The following is a 23,538-nucleotide window of genomic DNA, read 5'->3' as shown; positions in this document are numbered from 1 at the left end:
AACTAATACTAGCACCAAATGCTGGTGCGAATGGATCACTCATAAATTGCTGGTAGGAATGAAAACTGGTACAGCCACACGGGAAAAGGACATGTTTCTTCCAAAATTAAACATGTGTTTACCATTACAACCCAGCAATTGTACTTTGGGCATTATCCCAGGGAAATGAAAACTCATATCCACACGTGAATGTTCATATCAACTTTATTTATAATATCCAGAAATCAAAAATATCCAAATGTCTTTCCACAGGTGAATCATTAAACAGATGGTGTTGCATGCACACCATGGAATACTATGCAGCCGTAGAAAAGAACAAACTATTGATACATGCAAAACTTGGATGATCTCAAGGGAACTATGCTGAGTGGAAAAAAAAGACAATCTCAAAAAAGTTGCATAGTGTGTTATTCTACTTGTGTGACATTCTTGAAATGACAAAATGAGAGAGCGAGCACACAGGGATTAGGGATGAGGGAAGGAAGAAGGTGGCTGTGGCTACAAAAAGGGGAGCATGAGAGATCCTCATGGTGAAATTATTCTGTATCTTGACTGTGGTGGTGGTCCTACAAATCTACATGAAATAAAGTGGCATCAAATTAAATATACACACGCACACATATGCAAGTGCTGCCACGCGTGATATCTGGATAAGGTAAGTGGATTGCATCAGTGCCAATTTTCTGGTTGTGAAAATATTGCACTAAAGTTATGCAAGATTTTACGTAATAACACCAACCACTGGTAATGCAGGGAATGATGCAAATGGAGAGAACAGATTGCTCATAAATTGCCGGTAGGAATATAAAATGGTACAGCCACTGTATTTGGGTGAAGGGTATAAAGGATCTCTGTATTATTTCTTACAACTGCACGCGAATCTACAATAATCTCAAAATTAAAAGTTTTTTAAAGTATTGAGGACTCCAAAGAGATTTTTATATCAATATTTACTGTATCAGAAATTAAGAGACATTTCACAAGTATTTATTAGTTTTTGTGTGTTTTTGTTGTTTTGAGACGGTCTGTCTGGTCTGTTGCCCAGGCTGGAGTGCAGTGGCGCAATCTAGGCTCTCTGCAACGTCTGCCTCCCAGGTTCAAGGGATTCTCTTGCCTCAGCCTCCTGAGTAGCTGGGACTATAGGCATGCACCACCACACCTGGCTTATTTTTTTGTATTTGAGGTAGAGACGGGTTTTACCATGTTGGCCAGGCTGGTCTCAAACTCTCCTTTTTTTTTTTTTTTTTTTTTGAGACAGAGTGTTGCTCTATTGCCCAGGCTGGAGTGCAGTGGCATAATCTAGGCTCTTTGCAACCTCCGCCTCCCGGATTCAAGCGATTCTTCTGCCTCAGCCTTCCGAGCAACTGGGAATACAGGCGCATGCCACCATGCCTGGCTAATTTTTTGTATTTTTAGTAGAGACGGGGTTTCACCATGTTAGCCAGGATGGTCTCGATCTCCTGACCTCGTGATCCACCCGCCTTGGCCTCCGAAAGTGCTGGGATTACAGGCATGAACCATCTCGACCGGCCAGTCTCAAACTCTTGAACTCAGGTGATCCGCCCACCTTGACCTCCCGAAGTGCTGAGATTACAGGCCTGAGCCACCATGCCCGGCTTTATTAGTTTACTTTTAATGCAATAATAAATCCATTACATATTAATGTAAACAAAATTGTGAAATATCGAGTATATTTTTAAAAACCAATAGTGTGAAGAGTGGCACTGCCTTACATTTCTGTAACTCTCTTTGATACCTGCCTTCATGGACACCTGGATTCGAGTATCTGTTTCTCTATTACGATGTGTTGATAACCACTCATCAGGTAGCCTCTGAAGGGTTTTCTGGAGGTATGCAGTTGACCCTTGACCAACACGGGTTTGAACTGCACAGGTCCACTTAGACACTGATTTGTTTCAACCAAATGCAGACTGAAAGTACAGTATTCGCAGGATGTGAAAACAGCACAAATGGAGAGCTTTGGTTTCCAGGGGTTCCACAGGGCTGACTGTGGGAATCACGTATGCATTGATTTGGGTATATTCGGGAGTTCTGGAACCAATCCCCTGTGTATACAGAAGGGTGACTATATAAGCATCTGGGCTCGATTCTGGGACAGAACCCTCTGTATACTTGTGAAAGAATGACAGTGAAAAAGGCAAATAATGCCTCAGTGTCATTAAACCTCATAGATCCCTTCAAAGGGTCTCAGGGTCCCCCAGGTAACCCCTGATCACATTTGGTGATGATTTGTCCATGCATGCTCTGTCCCTTACAAGTGAGTTGCGGGAAGGAGAGCATCTTTTTCATCTTTGTATTCCAAGTGCCTTGCACAGTGCCTGGCACAAAGCTGATATTCAATAAATATTTGACAATAGGATATTAATGACTTGTTTGCCATCAGAGAGAGAGGAAGAGAGAGAGAGAGAGAGGCAGAGAGAGAGAGAGAGAGAATGCACCAATCTGGTTGACAGCATATTGCTTTAGATTTCTAGTTCTGAGTCAGAGTAAAGGTCAGAGTGTTCTGATCTAGCTTGGTCTCGTGGAGCAAACACTGTTCTGAGAAACCAGTTTCATGCTCCTAGGACATGAAACATGGATAGGCAATAATGGACTGGCCTTTTGAAAAAGGTTGCACTGGGTCACAGTTTCTCACAAGTCTTGACCTTGAGGCCTCTACACACCATTCAGACCAAGTACGGAGGGCAAGAGGCTTAGTGGGTTATGCAGACATATAATAAATGATTTCCTCCTGATTTACTACCTTTCTTGTAACTCCTGACTCCTGTCTGTCCCCAAAGCACCCATTAGGGGCCAATTTCAGTCCACTTGGTCTGCAGCTGCTTTGGGAAATGGAAAAGAATTTCAGGCCACAATTTCAGATTATAAATTGATTCTCAATTCTCATCCAAAGTACTCTCATCAAAGCACAATTTAGCCAGGAGCACAGAAAATGCAGATGCTGACTTAAAATTGTCCCTGAAAAATGTTTGTTGGTATCTACTGTCTGGCAGACACTGAGTCAGAACTGTGGGAATATTCCAAGATGGCCAAGCTTGGTCCCTGCCTCAAAGAGCTCCTGATCTCGTGGTGAAATGACTTGAGTCTGGCTGGCTGGCAACAAGAACTCTAAAGTGGAATGAGCAACCAGTGAAGAGAAATCAACTCTCCTAGGATCAGGGAAAGGAAGGGCATATGATTTTGTTTTTGAAAGGAAGAGAGGGATGCGTCCAGCAGAAGGAAGACAGCATACCGGAAGGTATTGTATTAGGGAAGATTCTCAATTGCTTTGACATAGATCTTAAGTCAAATAAAATTGTTTTCTTTCTTATTTTTGAGATGGAGTCTTGCTCTGTAGCCCAGGCTGGAGTGCAGTGGTGCGATCTCGGCTCACCACAACCTCCACCTTCCTGGTCCCGGTTCAAGCAATTCTCCTGCCTCAGCCTCCCAAGTAGCTGGTATTATAGGCATGAGCCACCATGCCCAGCTAATTTTTGTATTTTTTAGTAGAGATGGGGATTTCATCATGCTGACTAGTCTGGTCTTGAACTCCTGATCTCGTGATCCACCTACCTCAGCCTCCCGAAGTGCTGGGATTATAGGCGTGAGCCACCGTGCCCAGCCAGTTTCTTTTTTTTTTTATAACAGTCCAGGCTTATGTATTCTGTGGCTCCCACAATGACCCCACAGCATCAAGAGCCCAGACTCCTTCCTTCCTGATGTTCCACCATACCTGAGACCCAGTCCTCATCTGTTTGCATGGTCCAAAGCCATCACATCTGTGTTCCAGCCAGTGGAAACAAGAAAGGGGAGAGCAGGCATGCTCCTCCCTCCTGAGAGCATAATTCAGAAGCTGCAAGCCCCTGCTCTTGTCCCATTGGCTGGAACACAGTTAAAAGGGAGACTGGGAAATACAGTTTTTAAATGAGGGCTTCTATTCCTGCAGAAAAACATTGGGAGACAACTAGAGGTTTCTGCTCCAAACACAGGGATGAGGAAGTGGAGGGGGTTTTAGAAGGAGCCAGTAGCTAAGTATGTTTAAAAATTGTTGGAGGAAGAAAATATAGTAAGAAAGGTAGGTTGGGGCCACAGTTGCCCCAGACTGTGGGGCTACAGACTGTATTCTGCAAGCCAGTGGTTGTAAACTTGAGTATGTATCAGCGTCACCTGGAGGACTTGTTAAAACCCACATTACGAGGCCCCACCCCCAGAGTGTCTGATTCCATGGGTCTTAGGACAGGCCTGAAAATACATATTTCTAACCAGTTCCCAGGTGCTGCTGGTCCAGGAACTTTGAGAAATGTGGAGCCACAGAAAGTTCTGAAGCAAGAAATGGCATGTGTACTCCAGGTAGTTGTCTGTTACAGTAGAGAACAAGCTGTACTGAAGCTTCCCAGAGCATCAGAGCTTCACACCTTCTTGATCCTTCATGTTCCTGAGAAATTGCACTCAAGAAAAACAGGGATGATAAAGAGCCTGCAAAGCAGGTTCATAGAATTTCAACTGCCCAGGGCTGGAGGACTACTCCCCACTTCCTGGCAGGGCTGATGGCACCAGCTTCAACCATCACTTCATTGTTGTGTGTGCAGAAGCCTGGATGCGGGTTGGGCAATGCCCTTTCCTCCCTGCAACCAAGTTTCTCCATCAATAGGAATAACGAGGGCCATTTACCTATGTTAGATGCCAGAAATGATCAGATGGCACAGATCAAAAAGCTGGGCAATGTTCCAAGACTGTGGAGACTCCAGCACTTGCCTACACTGTGGGTTGGGGAGTGAATTGGCATGGCCCCTAGAATGCAATTTGACAATCAAACCAGAATTAAGATGCTTATATCCTTTGACCTAATAGTTCTATTTCCAGGAATCGAGCCTACAGATACATTCATGTTTATGCACAAAAGACAAGGTTGTTCAAGGCCCATAATTTTTACCGGCAAGAGATGGGAAACAACCTGAACGGCATCCACAGAGGGCTGCTAAAACAAATCACGGTGCACCCAAAAATGGAATAATAGACCAGGCCTTAAAAATATTAAGTTAGAGCTACATGAGCCCATTTAGAATACATACATCTCAGAGTACATCTCTGGAAGGATTTAGAGAGACAGTTTGCCTTTGAGGATAGGAATTGGAATGGAGGTCCAGGCTGAACCTTCTGTTTACTTGTTTGATTTTTTTCTCCTCCAAGTATGCATTACTTGCTGAAACACATAAACACACAGGCAGTGCCAGGCGCCTTTCATGCTTTCTCTCACTAAATCCTCAGAATAACTTAGAAGGGAAGCACTCTTATTATTCCCAAGGCACAGTGAGGTTAAATCATTTTGGGGAGGGGCTGCAGGGGAGGGGGAAGGAAGGAGACTTGATTTGTAGAGCTGCCCATTTCCATAGTGTAAATACTCCCACTGTGGCTGATTTCAAGTTCCCAGCATGATGTCACCGAACAGAGTCGGAAGGAGATGCACACAGTCAGCTCTCGCAAGCCCAGAGGAACCAACTCCAGCACACACACCACTGTAGGTAACCTTGCACTCAGAAGTAAGCCACCACTGACTCTTCCCACTTCATTCCTCAAAGAGCTGGTTTTCAAGAACAAAAGAAATGCAAGCCAATACATCACTTCAGGACCTAGGAGCAGCTTTCCAGGATCTTTGTAAGTACTGGAGAGTTGAGTTATAGTGTAAACAACCCACATTGTTTTGCAATGGATTTGAAACAGAAACCCAAAAATTAAAATTAAGCATCTGGGTTTTATATTTGCAAATTGCTTTGTCATTTTCTTTATGAAATACTGCACACAGTTATACAACCATAAGGCAATAAAAGAATAATTAATTAATCAGTGTTAGCATTCTGTCAACACAGCTTCACACACTTACGGAGGGCCAGCAATCTAAATTAGGGAGCTGGTTTAGAAACATTCTCAGTGCTTTAATGGGAGAGGTGAGTCAAGAGAATCAGACAGGGTTAGATTTGTGTCTCAGCTCTATCACTTGCTAGGTACCTCGGACAAAGCACCTCGCCTTCTGAGTCTCAACTTATTCATGTGTTAAATGGTGATAGTGCCCACCATATAGACCTCTACAGGTTGGCTTGCATGTTGAAGAAATGGAGTCTGGTCAGGAGTGGTGGCTCATACCTGTAATCCCAGCACGTTGGGAAGCCAAGGTGGGTGAATCGCTTGAGCCCAGGAGTTCAAGACCAGCCTGGGCAACATGGCAAAATCCAGTCTCTACAAAAATTAGCTGGGTATGGTGTATGCACCTATAGTCCCAGCTACTTGGGAAGCTGAAGCAGGAGGATCACCTGAGCCTGGGGAGGTCAAGGCTGCAGCAAGCTGTGATCACGGCACTGTGCCTGAGCCTGGGTGACAGAGGGAGACCCTCTCTCAAAAAGAAATGAAATGAAGTTAACATACAGTATATACCTGGACATAACACAAGGTATTCCACCCACAAAAAAAAAAAAAATCTCTCAGAAGAAAGAGTTGCGTATATTCAAGTTCTTACAAAGGCTCCCAGAATCTTTCATATTCCCTAGACTCTCTCAATTACTTTCTTTTAAACCACAGAGTATCGTTGGAGGAAGACCAATCTATAGAAGTCATCTGAAGGAAGTAGTCAAAAAAAAATAAAAGCAAACAATTTTTCACATGGATGTAAGTCATTACACTAGGGGCTGACTTCACATACTTTATAAAGATGTAACCCTTAAGAAAGAGCACTTTGAAAAGCAATGCATTAAATGTTTGGATGTTGTGATCACAAATATAAACCAATGGGAGAAATGGAAAAACAATCTGTGCTAAGATTTAGTGCACTGGGACTTCTAAGATAAAATATTTCAGAGACAGCAACATATAAAGGCTCAAAAAGTGCTGGATCACAATTTAGATAGGAGTGAGAATTATGTGACCTAGAAAGTGGGCTGAGTGACACAGAAATCATCCCCAGTGATAACAAAGAGACTGAGATCAAAGGTGCTCAGAAAGAGATGGAAGAAATTGTTTTGTGAAATGGAAGAATGGGAGAGAATCCAATATTTCTAAGTAATCCTGAAAATGTGTATGTACCTAAAATAATAAATATTATACCTGGATATTTATTTATACCATCTTATGAATTTATATATTTGAGTTGAATATATGGGAAATATATTTTCTCTTCTGCAATCTTCTTAGTCTGACAAATGAGAGGGACAGCTTGTATTTTGGGTCACCCAATGTGGAGACATGTCTAATAGGTGAAAGCCCTTTAAATCCCACAAAGCTTTGTATGATTTGCAACAAGTACTGTTACAGTGGTTAATACTATTTTTATTATGACTGTTCTACCACAAGGTGGGCTCTTTGTGCTCTTCTAAGCACTTCTCCAGGTAAGACTCCCCTGATCTAGTTTCCAACTGTGTGATCTTTTCTTTTCTTTTTTTTTTTTTTTGAGATGGAGTCTTGCTCTGTCGCCCAGGCTGGAGTGCAGTGGTGAGATCTCAGCTCACTGTAACCTCTGCCTCCCGGGTTCAAGCCATTCTCCTGCCTCAGCCTCCCATGTAGCTAGGATTACAGGTGAAAGCCTGTAATAAAACAAACAACTCCCTGCCCCCCACCAAACTGGCAAAAGATTTGAATACACATGTCACTGGAGACCATAAGCATGGCAAACAGCACATAAAAAGATGCTCAACACCATTTGCCATCAAGGAAAATTAAAGGTTTTAAATTGAAACTTAAAGTTTTTATACTTAAATTTTAAACATTTTAATTTTTGTTTGTTTGTTTGTCTGAGATGTTGTCTCCCTCTTGTTGCCCAGGCTGGAGTGCAGTGGCTCGATCTCGGCTCACTGCAACCTCTGCCTCCTGGGTTCAAGTGATTCTGCTGCTTCAGCCTCCTCTGTAGCTGGGATTACAAGCGCCTGCCACCATGCCCGGCTAATTTTTGTACTTTTAGTAGAGACAGGGTTTCACCACGTTGGCCAGGCTGGTCTCAACCTCCTGACCTCAGGTGATCCACCTGCCTCAGCCTCCCACAGTGCTGGGATTACAGACATGAGCCACCACACCTGGCCAATTTCCTAACTGTGTGATCTCAAGCAAGCTGCAAAACTTCTCCAAGTCTCTGTTTCCTCATCTGTCAAATAGAGATAATAACAGGATAATAATAACAGGATTGAGAATTCAATAAATTATTATATCAAGAAGTTTTTATAACAGTGTCTGGTAAATGCTTCTTAAATGTTAGTTATTATTTTCACCAAGGGAGAATGGTAATCAGTTTTCTTCACCATATGGTGAGATTTTATCACCAGGGATCCTGCCTTATTCATCCTGGGATCCCCAACTCACACATGGGGCCTAACATAGAGTGAATGTTTGTTGAACAAATAACATTTTCTATTGAGAAAAGGTAGTATATGAAGTTCGGGGCCCAGCACAGACCCTGGTTCCCGTTAGTTGAAAGAGGCACACTGTGAGTGCTGATAATTGGCTCAGCCTCATTTCTCACTGACTAACCAAACTCTAAAACAGCATCACAGTGTGACAGAGCTGGAAAAGACTCAAGCCTGGATGTTTCTTTGTCTTCACCAGAGCATGAGTTATTCTGCAATAGGAACTGAGTTCCATTAATCTCAGTCCCCAGTCTGGCAAACAGTAAGGGCTTAACAAGTACTCATTGACCAAATGAATGATGAAGTACATTCTACATTATTGTATATTACTTGCTTTTTAAACTGAATTTTATTTTTTAATACCTACAAAAAAGAACTCAAATTAATACCCAAATAGACACATAAAAAGTATAAATCATATAAAATTATGCTGAGGCCAGGCATGGTGGCTCACGCCTATAATCCCAGCACTTTGCGAGGCTGAGGCAGGTGGATCACAAGGTCAGGAGTTCAAGATCAGCCTGGCCAACATGGTGAAACCCTGTCTCTACCAAAAATACAAAAATTAGCCAGGAATGGTGGCGTGCTCCTGTAATCTCAGCTACTCAGGAGGCTGAGGCAGGGAATTGCTTAAACTGGGAGGTGGAGGTTGCAGTGAGCCAAGGCTGTGCCACTGCACTCCAGCCTGGGCAACAGAGCGAGACTCTTTCTCAAAAATAAAGTAAAATGAATAAAATAATGCTGAAAGTGAAAGAATCACCTAGGAAGAATTCTTGGCATCTACAGTATTATTTACAGAAATGTTTCCATTATGTATACAAAAATTAACATGTAAGTATGAAAGCTATATCATGTACTAGTTCAAGATCAAGAGCTTTGAAATCAGATATATCAGGGTTGGAATCCAAGTTCCATTACTTTTTAGTAGTACGGGCTTGAGAAAGTAATATAACCTATTTGTGCCTCAGTTTCTATGGAAAGTGGAGATAAAAAATAAAATATACCCTAAGGTTTACTGGATTAATTAGTTATTACATATGAACACTTAGAATCATCCAAATACAGAGAAGTAACTCAGTGAAGGTTAGCAATTAGTACACATGTTTAGGCAAAGTGAGGTCATATTATAGATGCTTGTTTGCATTTGCTTTTTTATGTAACAAAATATTGTGTATATGTATTGTATGGCAGTGGATATAGAGCTAATTCCTTCTTTTGATGGGCATATTGTATTTAAATATACAACTCTGTGTAACCAATCCTCTGCTTTTGGTATTGTTTCTAATATTTTATTATTAGATATACATCACCACAATAAAATCTTTATTGCATATATATTTTTCCACACTTGGGTGAGTATATCTATAGGATAAATTCCTAGAAATGGAATTGCTGATCAAAGTATATGAGTTTTTAATTATATTAATAAACAATGAATTATCAATTTTCCTGTCTAAAAGGCTTTATCACTTTACATTTTGATTAACGAGTATACTTTGTTGCCTTATGGTTGTGTACATTTTAACCAGACTCCCCAGTAATTTATTTGGAATGTCCCAGTGGTTGCAGAATTAAGGACTTTGCCCCACTCGTTTGGCAGTGTAGCCCTTTAGCTTTCCAAAAATCATAAACAACTCCTAAGAACTTAGCAACCAATTTCCTGCAGCAAATATTCAGATACATAGCCTGACAAAGATTTTTATGCCATTCCCAAACAGGAGAGGGAGAAATGTTGGACATTTCTTATTCTTAGCCTTTTCAGTGGCCGATAGGAAGAGCACTTGAAATTAGACCTATCCATTAAGTTTTGGAGACAGGGTGGCTGTTATCTGCACCCATCTTTGTTTTCTGTAACTGAGACCCTCATTTAATAGACAAGAAGCCTCTCTGTTGATTCTTACGGGATGCAGTGTCTCTAATCCAGTATTCCCCCAGTGTGATAAAGGTACTACTGTTAGCCCTCCAGATGTGTTTAGGTAATACAAGGATAGGTGAAACCCTGGCCAGAAGCTGAACAGCGCCACCAAGCTGACAGGCTGCTTCAGTGGTGGCTAAAGCTCATGCCCACTTTTATTTATTTTTATTATTAATTTTAATTTAATTTAATTTATTTATTTATTTTATTTTACCAGGGGAGAGCATGAATGCAGTTCCACTTTTATTTTTAATTTCAAGTTTAATCCAAATAATATACATAATGTTTAAGAGTTAAATACCATTACAAGTTAAATACTACCACAAAACTTGTCACAAAAATCCCGTTTCACCTCTGATCCCATCCCAGAAACAATAACTTTAATTCTGTAGTTATTTTTCCACACTTAATTATGGTATCACTCCTTGATTTAAAAAAATTTTTATTAACTCACAGCCATGGAAGATAAGGATTTAGTTATCTCTCTTTTTCTTCCCCCTCCACCATATACAAAGACACGCTTTCCCTCTCCAAGTCTCCTAATATAATTATATCATAATTTTTTGTTAAATCAATGTGTTTTTACATGACAATGACAATGTAATATTATTTCCAGCTGAGTGTTGTAGTTTATGATGATTACAATGTTTTTCTTATCAATCGTTTTGTTTTCTTGGCTTTAATAATCACTTCATGTTTTATTTGCTTAGTTTCCTAGGTAATTGATTCAGCTCCTATTCATACAGCTCCTATTCATCCTCAAATTCTTACCAGAACTCAAACCCTCTCCAATTCCCTCTGCTTTGTGCTCAGTCTAGAAACATTAGTGTGATGTCGTGGTTCTTGAAGCATGGTTCCAGGACAGCAGCGTCAACATCAGCATCACCTACGACCTTGTCAGAAATGCAAATTAGCAAGCTCTACCCAAGATTTACTGAATTAGTCACACTGTGGGTGGCTCCAGCTATCTGGGTTTTAATCAGCTCTCCAGATGATGCCAGTGGATTGGGCACTTAAGCTTGAGAGCCATAGGTCCAATGGTTGAAAACATGGATACTCAAACCTAAGGCTGCTGGGGTTCCAATACCGGTATTCCAGTCATTGGTGATGTAACAACTTCCAAGCCTCGGTCTTCCCATTTGTCTTTCTTTTTCTTTTGAGACTGGGTCTCACTCTGTTGCCTAGACTGGAATGTAGTGGTGCAATCTCAGCTCACTGCAACATCCACTTCCTGGGTTCAAGCAACTGTCCCACCTCAGCCTCCCAAGTAGCTGAAAGTACAGGCATGTGCCACCATGTCTGGCTAATTTTTGTGTTTCTAGTAGAGACAGGGTCTCACCATGTTGGCCAGGCTGGTCTCGAACTCCTGGCCTCAAGTGATCCACTTGCCTCCGTCTCCCGAAGTGCTGGGATTACAGGTGTGAGCTACTGCACCCAGCCAGTCTTCTCATCTATGAAATGGAGACTAAAACAGCCTCTCCCATGTAGAGAGTTATTGCGAGTTGCATGGTGTTAGGCATCATGACAAGCTCCAGTTTTCCTGGAAACAGCCTTCCTGGAGCCCTCTGAAATCCAGAGCCATTATGAGAGGGGAGCTCTCCAAGGCGGCTGCCTACTCTCCCCCAGGGATTCCTAGTACTTCTTGCTCAGGGGATCTCCTTCACTGAGGCAGCCACCTCAAGCTTCTGTCTTCAGCACCTCCTGCTCCTCTGAGATTCTCCTCCTATACCCCTGTGCCAGCCTCTCTGCCTTTAACCCTCTCCCACTCTCAGTTCTCCCTTCTACAACCACCATACCACCTGATTCCCAGCCCCTGCCCCCATGCCACCTCCAGCCTTAATCCTCATCCCAATCCTTCCTCCTCACTCCCCATAATCCCCCTCCCAGCTACCTGGAGCAGTCTCAGCCCCCTGTCCCCTACCTTCCATTCCTCCACACTCCCTCACTTCATCCACCCTCCCCTCCCAGAACGAAGCTCTCTGCTTTCCCAAGGGACCACCCCCAGGGCTGCCTGCCCCCTGGGTGTCCTCAGTGCCCTGAAGTACAGAGATGAATCAGCCACCTCAGCCTTACTGTTCTGCCCTCTCACTTGCGACAGTTCTTACCTAAGCCTCAGCATTCTCCTGTGAAAGGAGGTGCGATGTTGTCCAGCCACATCACCAACCATAGTGCTTGGCATATAACAAGTGCTCAGTAAGTCCACCATTCTTATCATGGCCGCCACGTCTCAGCCTCGTTATCCGATCCCATACATCCCTCTTACTATGTTTCCCACCACTCTACCCCCATTCACTCAGCTCAGGCCACATTGGCCTCCTTGTCTGCTCCCTCTCACCTAGGGCCTTCACGTTTGCTCTTCCCTCTGATCTGAAAAGCTCTTCCAGTAGAGATGCAATTGATCTGTTCTTTTACTTAAATCAGTTCCCTGCTCGATGGTCACCTTCTTAGAAAGCTTTCCCCAAACCATCCATTCTAAAATACCATCTACCCTATCCCTTGCTATCTTTTGCTTACTTTCTGGTCCCTCATGGGACTATTGTGATGTGAGATTGCATAACTGCACTGTCTTATTGTCTATGTCAGCCCCTCAAAGGCAGACGCTGAGTTTTCTCCTGCTCATCCTGATATATCAGCTCCAAAACTGCCTTGTACATAGAGGATTAAGGGCTCAAAAAATGTTAATTAAATGAATGATTTTTCTTACAGTAAAAGTGTAGCCACTGCTTTATTCAGCCAGTGTTAGTGATTCCTTGTGTGCAGAGAGCAAAGATGGATGGATCACTTGAGGTCAGGAGTTCGAGACCAGCCTGGCCAACATGGTAAAACCCCATCTCTATTACACACACACACACACACACACACACACACACAATTAGCCAGGTGTGGTGGGAGGTGCCTGTAATCCCAGCTACTCAGGAGGATGAGGCAGGAGAATTGTTTGAATCCAGGAGGTGGAGACTGCAGTGAGCTAAGATCGTGCATGCCACTGCACTCCAGCCTGGGCGACAGAGTGAGACTCCACTGCTGTTCTTCTCTTCTTCCTTTCTTTCTTTTATCACTAAATATTGAGCTCAGGTGTTTGGCACTGTCTGCGGCTCCAGGGATATTAAGGCAGGCGTGTTTGCCAACAAGAAAGATGTAGAAGGAGGCTCACTGTAATGCGGACACTGCTTAGCTTGGAGAGGGCTGAGTGGAATAAAGAGGGGTGGAGCGTCTGGGGCTTCGGTTTGAAACCCAGCTGTGCCAGCTTCACATTCAGTTTCTTCATCTGTAAAACGGGGCTAATGAAAGTCACTACCTCATTGAATTGTCATAATTTTTTGTTAATCCCTGTGCCTAGCAGATAGAAAACTTTAGTAAATGTTGGCTATTAGTTACAACACTAAGTATAGGTTACTTCCATAATTTAAGCAAGTCAAAAACTAAAAATTTTGTCAAGCCATCAATAATTTATCAAGGAGTTTGGCCCTCTTAATAGCATATAAAAGGATTCACACTCCTTGTGGTCCTCCCAGAACTTCACATTCAATCTCTCTCAAAATTCAGGTAGGGGATGCAGCTGGAGGCCATTATCCTAAGCAAATCAACTCAGGAACAGAAAATCAAAAGCCAAATACCGCATGTTCTCACTTATATGTGGGAGTAAAAAATGGGTGCTCATGGACATAAAGACAGAAATAGAAACTGTGTACTACTAGGGCAGGGAGGGAGGGTGCAAGTGTGGAAAAACTACTGGTTACTATGCTCAGTACCTGGGTGATGGGCTCAATTGCATCCCAAACCTCAGCTTCACACAATGTATGCATGTAACAAACCTGCACAGGCACCCCAAAATCTAAAATAAAAGTTTGAATTATAAAAAGTAAATAGGCTGGGTGCAGTGGCTCATGCCTGGAGTCCCAGCTCTCTGGGAGGCCAAGGTGGGAGGATGGCTGAGCCAAGGGTTTGAGACCAGCCAGGCCAACATGGTAAAACCTTAGAGGCATGTGCCCACACTCCCAGCTACTCAGGAGGCTGAGGTGGATCACTTGAGCCCAGGAGGTCAAGGCTGCAGTGTGCCATGATCATGCCACTGCACTCCAGTTTGGGCAACAGAGCAAGACCCTGTCTCAGATAGGTGGATGAATAGATGAGACGCCTAAATAAAAAAATGTGTATGTGTATTAGAAAACAAAAAGAAACAAAGTCAGGTAGGAAAACTAGCCAGGAAGAAAGACACTGCTGGCTGTACTCAACCTATGAAGCCAGTGATACGGGGATGGGGCAGGGCCGCACAGTGCAGGCTTCTGTCCTTAGAAACTGCTAAGTAAGGACACAAGTGTTAGTAGCTACAAGGTTTTGGTTTTCTTCACATTTCAATTAAACTTTATTGTGGTATAATTTACATACAATAAAATTCCATCACCCAGAAAATTCCCCTGTGGCCCTTAGCAGTCAATTCCCACAGGAAAGACAAACACTGATATGACTTCTGCCACCCTAGACCATTGTTGCTTGACTTTATATTAATGGAATTATAGTATATACTTTTTCCCCCAATTTTTTTTTTAGCTTTATTGAGTTAAAGTTGTAAAATTGATTTATGTAAACTACACCTAATTTAAAGGGTACAATTTGAAGCATTTTAATATATTCTTCCCTTGAAACTATTACTACAGTCCAGATAACCCAACACCCCAAAAAGTTTCAGGTCCTTTTGTTTTCCATCCATCCTTCCTACCCCAACTACTGACCTGCTTTCTGTCACTATAAATTAGTTTGCGTTGTTAAGAATTGTATATAGAATCATCTAGCAGGTACTCTCTTGTGCCTGGCCTCTTTCACTCAGCCTAACTATTTTGATTCATCCATGCTGTTGTATCAATACTTTATTCCTCCCTTAACAAACACACCCTCAGCAACATTTCTTTGTATGGGAATACCACAATTCGTTTATCCATTCATCTACTGATGAATATTGCAGCATTTTCCAGTTTGGAATTCTTATGGGAAAAGCCACTGTGAATTCCTATACAAGTCACTTTATTAGCAGAAGTTTTCACTTACCTTAGACATGGAATTGCTGGGCCACAGGGTCGATATATATTTAACTTTATAAGGAATTGCCAAACTGTTTTTATTTTTTCCCCAAAATGGGTTGTACCATTTCAAAGGCTTAACAAACGGCTGGTTTAACAACAAGCTTGTTCCCATCTCATGGCTTTTGTACTTGTTCTACTTTCTTCTTGGAATGACTTCCTATTAGTTTTCAGAGCTGGGTTCTTGACATTCAGGTTTCAATTCAAATGCCAAATGCCAAAGGGGCTATTATGGACTGAATTGTGTCTCTCCTCACCCCAAATTCATGTTAAAGTTATAATTCCCAGTACCTTAGAATGTGACTATATTTGAAGATAAGGTCTTTAAAGAGGTAATTAAGTTAAAATAAGGCTGTCAGAATGAAGGACAAGGACCATATGATCATTTCAATTGATGCTGAAAAGGCATTTGATAAAATTCAACATTGCTTCATGATAAAAACCCTAAAAAAAAAAAAAACTGGGGGTAGAAGGAAAATACCCCAACATAAAAAAGCCATATATGATAAACCCACAGCTAGTACCACACTGAATGGGGAAAAACCAAAAGCCTTTCCTTTAAGATCTGGAACACAACAAGGATGCCCACTTTCACCACTGTTATTCAACACAGTACTAGAAGCACTAGCTAGAGCAAGCAGACAAGAGAAAGAAAGAAAGAAAGGCTACCTGTATAGAAAAGGAAAAAGTCAAATTATCCTTATTTGCATATTATTGATCTTATATCTGGAAAAAACCATTAGAACTGATCAATTCAGTAAAGTTGTAGGATACAAAATCAACATACAAAAATCGGTAGCATTTCTATATGTTAACAGTGAACAATGTGAAAAAGAAACTTAAAAAGTAATCCCATTTATAGTGGTCAGGCGCGGTGGCTCATGGCCGTAATCCCAGCACTTTGGGAGGCCAAGGCGGGCGGATCACCAGGTCAAGAGATCAAGACCATCCTGGCCAACATGGTGAAATCCCATCTCTACTAAAAAAAATACCACAAAATTAGCTGGGTGTGGTAGTGTATACCTGTAGTCCCAGCTACTTGGGAGGCTGAAGCAGGAGAATTGCTTGAACCCAGGAGGTGGAGAATGCAGTGAGCTGAGATTGTGCCACTGCACCACAGCCTGGGTGACAGTGCGTGACTCCATCACACACACACAAAAAGTAATCCCATTTATAATAGCCACAAATAAATTAAATACCTAGGAATTAATTTAACTAAAGAATGAAAGACCTCTATAATGAAAACTATAAAACACTGAAAGAAATTGAAGAGGACACCAAAAAATGGAAAGATATTTCACGTGCATGGATAGCAAGAATCAATATTGGTTAAAATGTCCATACTACCCAAAGCAATCTACAGATTCGATGCAAACCCTATCAAAATGCCAATGACATTCTTGACAGAAATAGAAAAAACTGTCCTAAAATTTAAATGGAACCATCAAAGACCCAGAACAGCCAAAGCTACCCTAAGCAAAAACAACAAAACTGGTGGAATCACATTAACTGACTTCAAATCTTCCAATTATACAACAGAACTACAGTAACCAAAGCAGCATGGTATCAGAATAAAAGCAGACACATAAACCAATGGAACAGAATAGAGAACCCAGAAACAAATCCACATACCTACGATGAACTTCATTTTCAACAAAGATACCAAGAACATACACTGAGGAAAAGACAATCTGTTGTGAAAACTGGATGTCCACATGCAGAATGACATTGGAACCCTATCTCTTGCCATATGAAAAAATCAGCTGAAAATGGACCAAAGAATTAAATCCAAGATCTTCAACTGTAAAACTACTATAAGAAAACTTTGGGGAAACTCTCCAAGACATCAGTCTGGGCAAGGAGTTCTTGAGTAATACTTTATAAGCACAGGCAACCAAAGCAAAAATGGAAAAATGAGACCACATCAAGTTAAAAAACCTTCTGCTCAGCAAAGGAAACGATCTACAAAGTAAAGAGTCAACCCACAGAATGGGGGAAAATATTTGCAAACTATCCATGTGACAAGGAATTAACAGAATACATCAAAGGCTCAAACAACTCTATAGGAAAAAAATTTAATAATCCGATTAAAAAATGGGTAAAAGATTTGAATGGACATTTCTCAAAAAAAAAAAAAAAGACATACGAGTGACAAACAGAAATATGAAAAGGTGCTCGACACTGTTAATTATCAGAGAAATGCAAATCAAAACTACAATGAGATATCATCTCATCCCAGTTAAAATGGCTTATATCCAAAAGACAGGCAATCCAAATTCTGGCAAGGATGTGGAGAACATATACTGTCAGTGGGAATGTAAATTAGTACAACCACTATGGAGAACAGTTTGAAAGTTCCTCAAAAAAAACTAAAAATGAGCTACCATATAATCCAGCCATCCCACCACTGGGTATATATCCAAAAGAAAGGAAATCAGTATTTCAATTTTCCAGTGTTTGTTGTAGCTCTGTTCACAATAGCCAAGATTTGGAAGCAACCTAAGTGTCCATCAACAGATAAATGGATAAAGAAAATGTGGTTCTCATACACAATGGAGTACTATTCTGCCATTAAAAAGAATGAGATTCAGTCATTTGCAATTACATGGACGGAACTAGAGATCATTATGTTAAGTGAAATAAGCCAAGCACAGAAAGAAAAACACTGCATGTTCTATTTGTGGGATCTAAAAATCAGAACAATTGAACCCATGGAGAGAGAGAGTGGAATGATGGTTACCAGAGGCTGGGAAGGGGCGAGGGGGAATCAGAGGATGGGAGAGGGTAAGAACAGTTAATGAAGATGGTTAATGGTCATGTTTAAAAAGACCTTCTGATCACCATTTTGCAACCATAATCATTGTTTCAAGCAAAAATCAGCATGAATTCTAAAACCAGTGGGTAAGAGTCTGATGAAGAACAGGATATTTAAATAGTATCAAAATATCTTCCCACAGGATACTTAATAGTTACAAAAGGAAAAATCATAACTTTATGGTGGAAGGTACCTCCCCCTACACAACCTCAACCAAATGATGGAAGTTAACACCATGAATACTGGGACAAATACAATGTCATGTGCCTCCTGATGAAAGGCCCTGAGGAGGCAACTCTTTTCAGTAATATTTCTGCCAGAAAATGCAAACCCTCACCCTCTCAGAACAGCAAGGGAGGGGTAGGTGGTGTGGGGTGGGGGGTGGGGGAGGAAAATATGCATACTCTGAATGTAATCATAAGAAAACATCTGAATCAAAATTTAGGGACATTCTATAACATAACTCACCAGTACTCTTCCAAAATGTCAAGGTCATGAAAGACGAAGGCTGGATAACTGCCCTTCCAGATTAAAGGAAACTAAAGAGGCATGACAACTCAGTGCAACGTGTGATCCTGAACTGGATCCTGGGGAATAGCTATAAAGAACATGATTGGGACAATTAGCAAAATTTAAATATGGATGGAGTGTATTAAATAAAACAATTGTATCATTGTTAAAATTCCTGACTTTTGATCACTGTACAGAGATTATGCAAGATAATGCCTTTTTAAAGGAAACACACATAAATATTTGGAAGAAAGAAGCTTGTTGGAAACTCTAAAATGATGTCGTAAAAAAAGAATATATACATTATATAAGCGTGTGTGTGTGCGCGTGAATATCTATATACCATATACTGATTCCCTTTCTTCTCAGGTATAAACCATATGGATATCCACACACAATATGTGTGTGTGTATGTGTGATATGGAAATGCAGCAAAATATAATAATTTGTTATTCTGGTGGAAAAGTATATGATCTTTATGATTCTTGAAATTTATGTGTAAATTTGAAATTTCATCACAAAAAAATTAGAGGCTTTCAGCTACCAAATACGCTATCAGAAATAGCCTGTCCCCAACAAGCACTCTTTAGCTCATTCTTTTTCTTCATCACACTTATCACTGGCAAAAATTAACCTTTAATACTTAACATTGACTGTGTGTAAGGCTGTCCTAAGTGCTTTATCTGTATAACCTCTGTGAATCTTCTTACAGGTGAGGAAAAAACACACAAAAAGGTTGATTAACTTGCCCAAGGCCACCCATGTGGTTTGTCTCCTGCAGTGACGCAGAGCCTCAACCAAGGCTGAAACTGCCTTGTCTACTGCTCTTTCCCCAGTGACTTAGAACAGTGCCTAGCACATTATAGGTGTTCAATAGGTATCGGCAGATTCAGTTAACAAACACTGGGCACCCCCTAGGCCTACACTGTAATACAATGCACAGAACATAATACTCAAAAATCTGTGCCTAAATGGAGCTTTGAGAATAACTCAGCCCCACACCCAATTAGCCTCTACCTATGTATTTCATTTGGTTCTACCATTCCTGAGAATTAAGACCCATTTAATCCATTTTGCAGAGGATCATCAGATAAACGATGCTCAGGGTGTGGCAATGATTTGCACAAGATCACTGGGCTGGTAGGAGGGAAGGTCAGGATTCCAACCCACTCCCTAACGTTCCCAGACCCGAGCTACGAATCAAACGACCAAGACAATCACCCTATCAGTATTTATTAGGCGCCTACTGCGGACTGTTGGTCTTCACGCAGGTCAGGCGAGAAGAAGAGGTCGTGGTGCGCGGGCCGCTGCGGAGACTGGGAGGCCGCCGCGGATCACGGGAATTTGGCGCCTATTTTTTGTTGGCTGGGTGTTCTCGCCGGTGATTGGGCCCCGGCGAGGCGTGCTGGTGCGCTCGGCTGCGGCTGCTCCGTCGACCTTGGCAGGACCGGGCGGCGCAGGACTCACTCGGCTGGCCTCCCAGGGGATGGGCCACCAGGAGTCTCCGCTGGCCCGGGCGCCGGCGGGAGGTGCAGCTTATATAAAGAGGTTATGTAAAGGGCTCAGCTGGCGCGAACACGTGGAAAGCCACGGGAGCCTAGGAGCCCAGGCCTCCCCGGCGAGCGCCGCGGCAGCAGAAACACCGGCCGCACGCCGGACTCGGGCTACCGCCTCCCGCGCAGCTCAGTCCCGGAGGCAGCCCCAGCGCGGAGCGGACCATCCCCAGTCAGGGGCTCCGGGGGTGAAACGGACTGCCCGGAAGTGGAGGTGCGCGGGCCAGGTAAGGGTGCCGTTCGAGGACTGAAGGGCCAGCACCGAGGCTGGAGTTACTGCCGCTGCCTCCGCGCTCGAGGAGGGCAGTCGGGTTCCTCGGCCGGTCGCGCTCCGAGAAACCGAACTTTTTAGCCAATCTCTTCTACCCGCAGCCCTCGGGGACTTGGGTCGGTCCGCGGGGCTCCGCTAGGGCTTAATTCAATGGACTGTTTACACCCGGGAGAACACAAGGCGGGGCGTGGGGAGGGGCGTCACGGAGGGGCCTGGGCAAAGAAAAAGTTTTCCGCCAGCCGAATCGCATCTTAAGGCGGTTTTCAGAAGGCGTTAAGCTGGCTGTGTCTTCTTTTTCTCATCGCCACACGACAAACTAACAGAAAGAGGAGAGTTTGTGCTTTTTTTTCCGGTTCTCCCTCTGAACTGCTGCCCAGTGGTTCCGTCTTTCCCGCTTTCCCCTCCCCTCCCCCGTTCAATCAGCGGCGGTGGCTTCCGTCTTAAAGGGGCCGCGGCGGCCGGGGGAGGAGGAGGAGGTGGGACGCTCTGCGGCCTACTCTCCTGGCCTCCCCGTCTCGGCCTGGTTGTTTAACCGATTCTTTGGCCCGCAGGTCACAATCCAAGGTCCCGCTCCTCCGCGTCCCGGGGCCGGACGGAGGGATGAGGCAGGGGGGGCCCGGGCAGCGCCGTTGCTGCTCCCCCCGCCGCCCGCAGCCATGGAAACGGGGAAGGACGGCGCCCGCAGAGGTACACAAAGCCCGGAGCGGAAAAGGCGAAGCCCAGTGCCGCGGGCGCCCAGCACGAAGCTGAGGCCGGCGGCGGCGGCCCAGGCCATGGATCCGGTGGCGACCGAGGCCCCGGGCGAGGCCTACCTGGCGCGGCGACGGCCAGAGGGCGGTGGCGGGTCCGCGCGGCCGCGCTACAGTCTGTTGGCGGAGATCGGGCGCGGCAGCTACGGCGTGGTTTACGAGGCAGTGGCCGGGCGCAGCGGGGCCCGAGTGGCGGTCAAGAAGATCCGCTGCGACGCCCCCGAGAACGTGGAGCTAGCGCTGGCCGAATTCTGGGCCCTCACCAGCCTCAAGCGGCGGCACCAAAACGTCGTGCAGTTTGAGGAGTGCGTCCTGCAGCGCAACGGGCTAGCCCAGCGCATGAGTCACGGCAATAAGAGCTCGCAGCTTTACCTGCGCCTGGTGGAGACCTCACTGAAAGGTAGGAGCATCGCAGGCCTTTCCACACTTGCAAGGCCTGGATCCTCTGCTCTCCGGATGGTTTGGCCCACATTGTTCCCGGCCCCCCTAGGCCTCAGACCTGGTTCCTGTCACCCTGTGCCCGGACACACCCTCCTTTCCTAGGCGCAGGAACTCGGCCCTCTTTTCAGGTCCCAGGATCAGTTTCTGGGCCTAACGTTGGCTGGTATTTTAGTAACAAGAGCTTAGGTGCTAACCATTAACTTAATAGGTGCTCAATAATTGTGAGCTACGGTTATTAAATGTCTACTACCTTTTTAGATCGGTCAGGGAGTGGAGGAGGGGTTGGGTTCAGCTAGTAGCAGAACTGCGGAGCCCACTCACCCTCTAGGGTCTCTCTCTTTCCCTCCCAAAACGAACAAAAAGAAAAAACTTCATTGGACCCACCCACACCCTCTCCCTGTCTGGTTCCAAGTTTCCTAACACCCTCCTGCTCCCACCCCTAAACTCTTGTGGTCTAGTCTGCCTTTTCCTCTGAGGCCCCCAGCCCTTCATCCCAGGCAGCCAAGCAAACTGGCGTTTTTCTAGCTTGGTCCTCCGAAGCATGCAGGCTGACAGCCCTCACAGGTGGCCTGAGAGCTGTCACATAACAAAGCATCCAACATCTTTTCCCATTGTTTTACAATCTTAATCTTTTTCTTAACCTCAGAGGCTGGCTGGGAAATGGTTTTACTTAGAAGGAAAATGGGGTTCATTGAGGCAAGAGGTCTTCCAGTCCTGGAAGAACTAATTACCTTAATTTCCTGGTTTTGACTGCAGTTACGGAACGTGTTTACCCTAACTACTCAGTACCCACAAGCCTTGTTCGTACTACTACTATTAGCTAGATGTCTGCACGGAGAGGAGGAGAGGGGCGGTGGAAAGTTTGAGAAGACTGAGGCAGGAGGATCCAGGGGAAGAAAGTTGACTAATCCAAGTCCCAGCTGTGGTCTTAGCGCTGAAGTAATTTTTAGGTAATAACTTCAAAAGTAAATTCTGTCCTGTTTCTATAAATAGGGAAACTAGGCTTAGAAGTGAACAAATAACTTGATCAGGGTTAATCCGCTTGAAAGGGAAGTTAGACTGTGCTCCTGTTTCCTTAGGTTTCTCAGAGCTTAAGTGATGGGGAACCCAGATCTGTTTTGATTCAAGGCCTGGGTCCTTTCAAAGGTGTAATGCTGTTCACCCTACCCTGAGGATGAACTTTTAAGAATGGGTAGGATTTGGGGTGAGTTTGGAGGGGGTGGTCTCCTAAAATCTTCTTTGGAGCTTTTGCCCAACTGAAAGATCCCACAAGCCAAGTCAGTTGTTTGACAGTGGAATTGGAAACATGAATCAGTATCACCTAGATTCCTTTAAATAGATGTCTACCTTTATGTCCATCCCTGTCCCATCCATTCTGAGAAGCCCACCCTCTCCCCAGCGTGAGTGGTTTTGTTTTAAAAAGACGTCCAGCAGGGCACAGTGACTCACAACTAATCCCATCACTTCGGGAGGCAGGAGGATGGCTTGAGCCCAGGAGTTTGAGACCAGCCTGGGCAACAAAGTGAGACCCTGGTACTCCACAAAAAATAGAAAAAAAAAAAACTAGCCAGACATGATGGCACAGCCTTATAGTCCCAGCTACTCAAGAGGCAGAGGCAGGAGGATCGCTTGAATCTCGGAGGTTGAGGCTACAGTGAGCCATGATCCTGCAGAGGCACTACAACCTGGGCTGCAGAGCAAGACCTGTTTCCAAAAAAAAAAAAAGGCTCCCGGAGGATTCTTTTCTTACTTATATTCTAGGAGCATATCACTTATTTCCAAGTCCTTCCATTCTCAGACTGTCTTCTCTACTGCCAATGAA

The 23,538-nt window shown here is 43.8% G+C and overlaps 1 protein-coding gene and 1 long non-coding RNA gene across 4 annotated transcripts in view; one reads left to right on the top strand and one right to left on the bottom strand.

The window, feature by feature from the left end:
* Nucleotides 1-14,646: 14,646 nt before the first annotated feature.
* Nucleotides 14,647-20,013, bottom strand: LOC116563014. The gene is made up of 3 exons (XR_004274165.1): nt 19,924-20,013; nt 18,661-18,790; nt 14,647-15,729 (listed from the first exon to the last, which is right to left on the bottom strand). It is a non-coding gene; the product is annotated as an uncharacterized LOC116563014 (long non-coding RNA).
* The window catches only part of STK35 (serine/threonine kinase 35), a 48,856-nt gene continuing 45,228 nt past the window's right edge, over nt 19,911-23,538 (top strand). For 2 of the 3 annotated variants that reach the window (XR_004274164.1, XM_032295628.1), the window contains exons 1-2: nt 19,912-20,482; nt 21,078-21,675. Coding sequence is in view for 2 of the 3 variants with exons in the window: in XM_032295628.1 (XP_032151519.1) it covers nt 20,189-20,482; nt 21,078-21,675 (892 nt within the window). In the remaining variant the exon portion in view is untranslated. Of the gene's footprint in view, nt 20,483-21,077; nt 21,676-23,538 lie in introns of all 3 variants that reach the window. The other variant, XM_032295630.1, reaches the window with a different exon arrangement.

This window comes from Sapajus apella, unplaced genomic scaffold (assembly GCF_009761245.1).
Source record: "Sapajus apella isolate SASKATOON/1434 unplaced genomic scaffold, GSC_monkey_1.0 scaffold33, whole genome shotgun sequence".
NCBI lineage: Eukaryota > Metazoa > Chordata > Mammalia > Primates > Cebidae > Sapajus > Sapajus apella.
Note: the sequence above shows the minus strand (reverse complement) of the source record. Positions and strands in the feature narration are given on the sequence as shown.